We start from the raw sequence: 8,641 nt of genomic DNA on the forward strand, positions 1-8,641 counted from the left end.
ACAGTCTATCCGAACCTTACATATGTAATTATTGTGATTATATTTCGTTTCACTCCCTGGGCCTGTTTCAAGATAATAGCTACACAAGAAAACTGTCTTTTTACAAAATTGTTTTCATAACCCTCTGCAGGGACCTGCAGCAGCTGGATGACAGCACTCAGCTACCATTACTCTCCCATTTTTCAGAGACTGTTGAAGGTCTTACCACCATCCGAGCCTTCAGGTATAGTTTTTTAAGAAATGTACATTAACTTGCTTTTCAATGTCTATCTCTGATTCTGTTCTGCAATTGTGCAATTATAAGTAATGGTTATTTGGATCACATGGAAAAATATAGTCCTCAAAACATGAGTAAGGGGGAACTCCTAAACCTTGGAGAACTCTAAGCATTTTGCATGTGAAGGCGCTACTGTAGGAAAACTTGCTAATGTGTGTCAGCTCCGTGTGGTAACTCTCCATACGCTTGCACGCAACCTAAAAAAAAACAACTTGTGAGCAAATGTGATTTGAGAAGCTAAATTAGCTTGCAATTACCACAACATGCTGTGTGGCAGACTATGTGCTTGGACAGTTTCCATGGAACAACTAACATGCACTAACTTGTTATGCCAGAGTGATTTGTGTATGAGTGGATGTCCTGGTAAAATAAGCTGCATGCTAGTGACTTCAGAGGATACAGTAGCAGCCTAAGTTACTTTTTGGTTGGTAGCTGAAAATGTGGTTGTTTATCCGGATTTTGCACAAGCTGGAAACAGTCTTTCATCCCCTGTTTTGATACATTTTTCCATCCACATAAATTCACAGGAGCAGCCCAGGAAAACCCGATAGCGTGCCTGGGTTATGTTTGTGTTACAAAAATGGCAGTCACACTGATACTAGTAGAGGTACCAGTGTAACTGGTGCTGAGGTTACCAGTTGCTCTTCTTACACTCGTGCTATTCCAGTCTTTTCCCATTTGGCTCGAATGCGGTCAACTGCTTTCCATGCTCATCTCCTCCAGATGCCTGCATGTTTTGCCAGTTAATTATTGCTGTTACCATTTTGTCTTTGAAATGGTAGTGCTTATTCCTCCTAACAATAATGTTCATTTGATAATAGAAGTAATGCACAAAGTTAACTTTTCTTAAACTATTCTAAATATGATATGAATAGCTTAATGAAAGAACAACCAATATAAGATTTTGTTTCTTTTCCACTGAAGGTAGTTTCTCGAAGGGTGGTAGAACAGCATAGTATTTTCCGTTATTAATTACTGTTATTTGATATTTAAGTCCCAACAGTGTTCTCTAGTTTGTAGCTATATCTATGTTCAGTTTTAAAGAAATTCAATTTCTTTTAACTGTTGCTTTTCTCTTTTATCCATATATTCTTCTACTTCATCAAGAGGATCTTCAGAGTCTTATGGCCATATATTTTCAGATGTTGACACAACAAATAATATTCAGTGACATCTAGCTAATATTTTCAGTCATTTGGAGTGCTCCCTAGTCTCCCTATTGATTGTTTGTCACCTTGAAATTAATTCCCCTTTCAAAGAATTGTATTTGATGCCTTCTTTTTCTTAAATCCTGTAGTGACTGACCCAGCAGCCATGTGCATTCTGTAAGATCTGGGTTCCATCTGCCTGCCAGCCTCCCCCATCAGCTGGTAACCCAGCTATTTTTAGGACTGTGCAGCTTTTCAGCTGCCTAACATACTAGCAGGAGTGGAGTTTAGACTTGCTAGCTTGAACATCCCTAAAAATAACACTAATTCAGGAATCTAGTACCAAAGTTAGGAGGTGCCAGTTGTTCCCAGAGTGTCCTTACCCTTGGCAACTCTCCGTCCTGCACTTACTCAGAATGCATAAGGAAGTAAATGTACAAAAAATGCTGGGGGGAGATCAGAAATACAGCTACTGCTGCAGCTATAAATACACCTTCAGCAGATGTGCTGTTCTGATTTATAGTTTGCTACCTGGCACATCAGATGCTAAAGCATCTGAATAGATCTGAATCTATTATTTAGCACGTTGGTGCTAAATAATCAATAAAAGGTGAATGTGAAGGCTTCTGCAAAGACTGGTCTGTATTCTGAAAGGCCTAGTGATCTGAGGACACTCTCTGAAGAGAAATTCTTGTATTTCTGCAGTACTCCACCAACAGTGGTAACTTTGCATCTCCTTTCCACATGCATATGTGTAACTGATTTGTGATGCATACCTCACATCTTCTAAGGCAGATCTGCATCATATAATACCTCATGGCATAGAGATATGAAACTTAAATGTGTCTGAATTGATTGCAGAAGCAGTACAGCCATCTCTGTGTGGTAGAGCACTGAGGGTAATTAGTTCTGAGGAAAGGCAGGGCTCTGGCACTGTGTGATGCTAATGCTCACTTTCAGGAACGACCATTCTAGGCTATGCAAATACACCAGCATGCTCAAAGCCAGCCCAGGCCATTCTCCACTGGACACAGCAGATATCTTTTAGGTCTTAGCACATGCAAAGTTATGAATGGCTAAATTATTTCCACAGAGTGGCACTTCTTTTCCTTAAAGGCATAAATGATTTCTATAAAGTCATGGCTTTATTATACTACGCTTAGAAGAAGGATTAAGATACTCTGCAGTGAACAAATTTGAAAGCTTCTCTAAGCCTTGTACTTCATACTTAAACAAAACATTGTCATATCTTTCTTTCATATCTTTCAACTCAGAGCTGAGTTTATAAGTAAGTAGTACTTGTTGCAACCTTAATAACTAAGGATATAAATAGGGCAAAGTTTTATAGCGGAAGATTAGCAAGTTTGTTATACTTCCTAATGTAATAAAGGAGGGGAAAAGGCAAGCTTTTGTGCTTAAACTAGGTCTTCTGGCCTTCAAGCTTCTATTACTACCCTGGAAAATACTCTTGTGCCAGAATTCTTTATTATTAGACATAATTATGTTAATAATAAAGTGTATCACATCACATTAATTTACACCTATGCAAATAAATGTGCCAGCTAAAATGGGTGACTGGCTGCATGCTTGCCAAGACCAGTCTAGGTACATGTGGCAGGGAATCATCTTCCCTATCTGCAGGATTCAAGGCAGAATTCATTGATGTAGATATCCTGATGAGTGGGTGCAGATCCACTATAATAAACTGTAAACAGACCTATTTGCCATTAATCTTATTTCATATTCTGTGGCTAATTCTATTTTTTTTTTGGAGGGAGGAGGGAGGAGGAGGGGAAGGAACACAGTTCTTTCCAATCTGTTACTTTTTGTTGCACTATGTGCTTGGTCTTTAGTTTTCCAAAGTGCTCCATTTGTTTGGTGATAAGGACAAACCTGTTTGTCTAACAGTGGAGCTCCTATGACTGCAGTTACTTTGAATTTATGCTTCATAAATGGTTACAATTTCTAGGCACTACAGTAACATAAATTTTAAAACCTGAGTTTATATGATTAAGTGAGAAGTAGTACTGCATTGTGTATACTGCAGTACTAATAATTTTCACGATACATGCCTGTATTATTTCTCTCATATAAATATATTTAATTTTATTAGTTTCAGATTTGCCTCTCTTAGAGTTACCATGTAATAAAATACATTTAGAAAATGCCTAGTGTGATCCAGAAGTCCCACATAGTTTCATCAGTGCAATAACATCCATTTACACGTGAAGATACTTTAAAAATACAGTTTACAGGTCTACAGATTGTCACTCGGAACTATTGATAGGCTGATTTAGACCCTGTATCAAGTTGCCCAAGAGCATATACCCCCAGAAATTTAATTTTACTTTTTTATTTTTTTTTAGGTATGAAGCCAAATTTCGACAAAAACTTCTTGAATACACAGATTCCAACAACATCGCTTCCCTTTTCCTTACAGCTGCTAATCGCTGGCTGGAAGTCCGCATGGCAAGTACAATATTTTTGTGTATGCACAATGAATTTATTTGACTTCATTCCAAGCAATCTGATGAGGCATCCAACAGTTATCCAACCTCATCTGGGTTTTGAAGCTATACCTTTACATCTATATCTCTGTATCTGTAATGAACACGTGCCCAACCCCTCCTATAAACTGAATGGGGCATGACTTTTCCCTGTAGCCTGCAGCTTTTCTCTAAGACAAGAATAGTTTGTATAGGTCACATTGGCTCCTCTGTGTGAGGAGCGATCAAAGCTGATGGAGCTGTGCCGCCAGCCAGGATGCCTTTATGGGACTGTGTTAGTCAGAGTCAGCAGGGCTTTGCCTTGTGGCTCCCCAGGAATGTTTCATCATCCTGGAAGCCCTCTTAATAAGCAGAAGGGAGTAGACAGGTTTGTGCCTGTTTTGGGTCATCTGAAGAATGTCAAAGATACTCAGGTGCCTGTTTCCTTAGAGTGCTCAGTAAAGCGGCCTGGCATGAGAAATTACTTATTAAAACTAATTCATTGAGAAGCAAATCAAGGCATTTTATGTTGTGGATGGTGATATTTGTATCAGGCTTTGTTAGATACAGGCATAGTACCACTGTTGTGGTAACATGGGCTCCTTTTGTATGTGGTACATGTATGTTAACTCATATTTCATGTTACATTCTATACCTTCATTTGGGACTCCATTTTAGCTGGTACCTTTTGCTTCATAAAATCAGATATTGAGTATAACTTAAATAAAATGTTATTACTTTTTCATATGTTAAGTCCTAGATCACCTGAAGTCACATTGCAAACAGAGGCAACTGATAACTTCCCTCCTACAGATTTCATTTTCTAGCCTGTTACATAATTTTACCCACAGACTTGTCTGTGGGAAGTCAAATCACTAGTCATTTAGATTAAAGCAAAAGCCCATCATGGGTGGTCACAGTCTGACTAACAGATACATGCTGTACAAGAACAGCTTGTCTGAACAAATATGCATGGTAGCCAACCTGCAGCAACTGGAGTGCCTCCCAGCAGTCAGTCATCCACTGACAGAGGGGCTCACATGAGCATTTCCCTCCTACCCCAGGTAACATCAGCTGCACAGTATCAGCCACTTCTATTACATGCTTACCATACATTGTCTTCTCCAGAAGATTACAAGTGTTGGTACAACTTCTGCTGTGTACAACAGCGTTTCCAAACAGCACAGCCATGCCAAAGGCAGTGAGAATGGGTTTCTAGGCAGGGCCTGTATAGAGTTATATGGTGTTTTCTACCTGTATTTCAAATTGTGCAATGAGTTTGCTATTTGGTATGCAAAGTTATGAGAATGTATTAATCATTTGTAGACTTACAGTGATGGAGCTTATTCATATTCCTTCAGGAGTACATTGGAGCATGTGTGGTACTTACAGCAGCTGTCACTTCTATTACCAGTTGCCTGTATAGTAAGCTCTCTTCAGGACTTGTAGGCTTGGGACTAACCTATGCTCTTATGGTAAGAATCTCAGGACCCATTTTGTCTCTCCCAAACATTTTTTTGTAATTCTTCAGGGCACAAAGATGAACAGGAAGATTGAAGGTGTCTGTACATCTATAGTGGGTACTGTAACATCACCGAAATCATGTGTAAACTTCAGTTCACATTTAATGGTTGACATATTTGAGTGTGTGCTTTCTTCAGTTTTTAGATAAAATATTAATTGAAGTGTTAGTTCAAATATGTCAACAAAACACGGTCAAGTTGCATCATATTCTTTATATTGTCTTCCATTGTGATGACTATTTTTGTCAGTGCATCAATTGCAGTTATGCCCCGGTACATCATTGTAGACTGTCAGACCTTAAGTTACCAAGATGATGTCTTTTTGTCTCTTCAGTGTTCCCCTCCCTCTTTCCTGTTGGTGTAGATCAGATCTCATAGTACCAAAGTATCTGTGCACTGCAGTTAGGAAATTTAACCTTAAGTTGTCATTGTCACCTTGTTGATGTGTACCATACAGTTCATTCACAACTTCAGCTGATTAAGGCTGAACGAGTGTTACTGTGGAGGAATATAAACTGCATGCTGGTCAAATGTTGCAAACTACTAAAAATCTGGAATTTAGCAGTGTATTTGCTTTACATCAGGTGTCTAACTATCTGAATTGGATGGTTCGTAACCTGGCTGACATGGAGATCCAGCTGGGTGCGGTGAAAAGAATCAATGGCCTTCTCAAAACAGAAGCTGAAAATTACGAAGGGCTCCTTTGTAAGTGCAGTTTTGTGCAGCATGCAGAAAGAGCTTGCTGATATTTTAATGCTTTTGCAGTGTATTACCATGAAAAAATGTAATAAATCACTTAATGAGCTGATGAATCTATTATTAGAGGGTTGATTTTTGTTGTGTTGTGTTTTGTTTTGTTTTGTTTTGTTTTGTTTTGTTTTCCCCCTGTGTTCCTGGTACAGCTTCCTCGCAGATTCCCCAGAACTGGCCAGACAGAGGGGAGATCCAAATCCAGAACCTCAGTGTCCGTTATGACAGCAACTTAAAGCCAGTGCTAAAGCACGTCAATGCCCACATTTCTCCAGGACAAAAGGTAAAAAAGTGCAGTGATTATAAGAAGCTCTTTAGGCATTGTAGAAATCACAAAGATGAAAAAACATAGCACAGTATGTTTTAATGACTGAATGACAGAATTTTTTCTCCAGAAGAATGTAGTGCACTGGAAAGGGGTCTCTGGGTTTCTTAGTTTGGTGTGTTTAGGCATACATTAGTGAGAAGTTAGAACTACACACAATTTCTCAGTATTCCAGTGTCCTGCTGTCAGCACACAATGTGTGCTGACAGTGACAGTCACCCCTTACTGTGTTAGACCTACTTTCCATCATTCCCATGTGGCTCTCTTGCCTTTATTTCCATCATTGCCACTTTTCTGTTGTTCCTGTATATAGGACTGGCCTTGATTTATCTATAAGTGCTCAAATGTCTAAAGACAAAGAGTGAACTTAAGTGTTCTGTTATGGCCAGTTCAGCTTGACTGAACTATCAGGACATGAGGATCATGTGGATCAGAATAGCTCCTCCATCCACTCATCTTACATGTCAAATACAGACGTTATCCGTTTCCGCTCACCTGATGTTCATCTGCTTTCTGTGTCACAGATTGGAATCTGCGGCCGAACAGGCAGTGGAAAATCCTCCTTCTCTCTTGCATTTTTCAGAATGGTTGACACTTTTGAGGGTAAGATTACACTTTGGCATATAGGTCAAGCTTAGCTTCTGAAGGTGCTTCAATAGTCCTTACCTTAACAGCAGCAGCAGCATTGAAGTACAATTTTTGAATCTGCAGGACACACTCTGTGGTCTTGTTTAAATATGGTATCATTTGTCCCCTAACAGCTGTGCCATTGATAAGCTGGATCAAAAAAGATTCTACTTGACAGAAGCAAAAGTCATTTTGTGCTGTTAAATCACAACAGTAGGAGCAAACTGTAAAAGGGAAAGGTGTTCAAGTACAATTAAGGATCCGTGCGCATGGCACAGATAGGACCCACTGGGTCCAGAAAACTCAGCAACTGGGGATTGCAGTTTGGCCTGCTGCCCTGGAATTTCCTGCCATAATTCTTGCTATGTGTGCCATGTCCATATGCCTTATGAAGTGTCTTCCTGTGCATCTCAAAAATTTTAGCCTCGGTTTCCCAACCACAACATCCACAGGGCCCTCATGCAGAGCCAGACAGTTGTACTTGGAGATAAAATTTCAGTGTTCAATAGTAATTTGGCTTTTTGAAACCCTTGTTACCCCTTGTTACCTCTGCTAACTAGTCCCTGGCTGAAGTAATCTCTTACCTTCATGTTTGATATAAGTTTATAATGGTCAAGCAGATAAGTAGTGTGTCTAATAATTCATAAAATATTACAGGTATACTTTGTATTCCTCCCAAATGAGGCTTAGTCTCAAGACAGTTGTGCTTGCTGCTTAACAAAAACTTCTTTCATTAGTGAATAAGGGGCTATGGAATTCAACGCCTGTTCCTGCTGTGCTTTATTGCAAGCTGAAAGTGAGCCATGTCTTTGCCAGCAGCTGCGTGGCATGATGAACAGTCTAGCAGACTATCCATTTTCTTTTGAATAGGAAGGATTATCATTGATGGTATAGATATCGCTAAGCTCCCTTTACAGACGTTGAGATCTAGACTGTCAATCATTCTCCAAGATCCTATTTTATTCAGTGGAACAATCAGGTAAGCATTAAGCATGACCAGTAAAAACCACATATTATAGTTATACCTTATAATGACTTTTACAGAACTGCTGATAGCAAACTGTTCAATTCTGGTCCCCTCAGTTGGAGTAGGAAGGATCACTGCCTCCTGTCTGTGCTTTTTACCCACCTCTGCCAGACTGCACCTTCCCAGTGCCTGAGCCTGGTCAGCATGCTGTCAGCAGAAGGCATCCCATGTCTGGGAAGTAGGCAAAGTCACTGTTTATTCCTCCAGGACTGAGTAACCTGATAAAATCACCCATAACCACCCAGCGCTTCTTGAAAACTTCTTTCTCCTACATCTGTTTTCATCTGTCTGTCTTAAAAAATGAGACAGAAAAAATGCAGACTAAAAAATTCATGTAGAAAAAGAGGAAGCAACAGAACAATAAGAGAAGTACTGGGGACGGTCTAGGGTATTTTATCCTGAAGCCTTTATCCATGTCGGTCTTCTAGTCTTTGAGACGTTCTTTCATTTGTGAGAATATCTGAGAATTCTCTTTCCC

General features: G+C 39.6%; 1 protein-coding gene across 1 annotated transcript in view; it reads left to right on the top strand.

Annotated features, from left to right (window-relative positions):
• Positions 1–8,641, top strand: part of LOC104538328 (ATP-binding cassette sub-family C member 8-like) — a gene marked incomplete at both ends in the record, with an annotated part of 13,925 nt that overhangs the window by 3,286 nt on the left and 1,998 nt on the right. Inside the window, 7 exons of the mRNA XM_010181489.1 lie at positions 131–223; positions 3,792–3,894; positions 5,273–5,386; positions 6,019–6,139; positions 6,337–6,467; positions 7,034–7,112; positions 8,007–8,115. Coding sequence (XP_010179791.1) covers positions 131–223; positions 3,792–3,894; positions 5,273–5,386; positions 6,019–6,139; positions 6,337–6,467; positions 7,034–7,112; positions 8,007–8,115 — 750 coding nt within the window. The remainder of the gene's footprint in view (positions 1–130; positions 224–3,791; positions 3,895–5,272; positions 5,387–6,018; positions 6,140–6,336; positions 6,468–7,033; positions 7,113–8,006; positions 8,116–8,641) is intronic.

The sequence above is a fragment of the Mesitornis unicolor genome, unplaced genomic scaffold (assembly GCF_000695765.1).
Source record: "Mesitornis unicolor isolate BGI_N332 unplaced genomic scaffold, ASM69576v1 scaffold24373, whole genome shotgun sequence".
Classification (NCBI taxonomy): Eukaryota; Metazoa; Chordata; class Aves; order Mesitornithiformes; family Mesitornithidae; genus Mesitornis; species Mesitornis unicolor.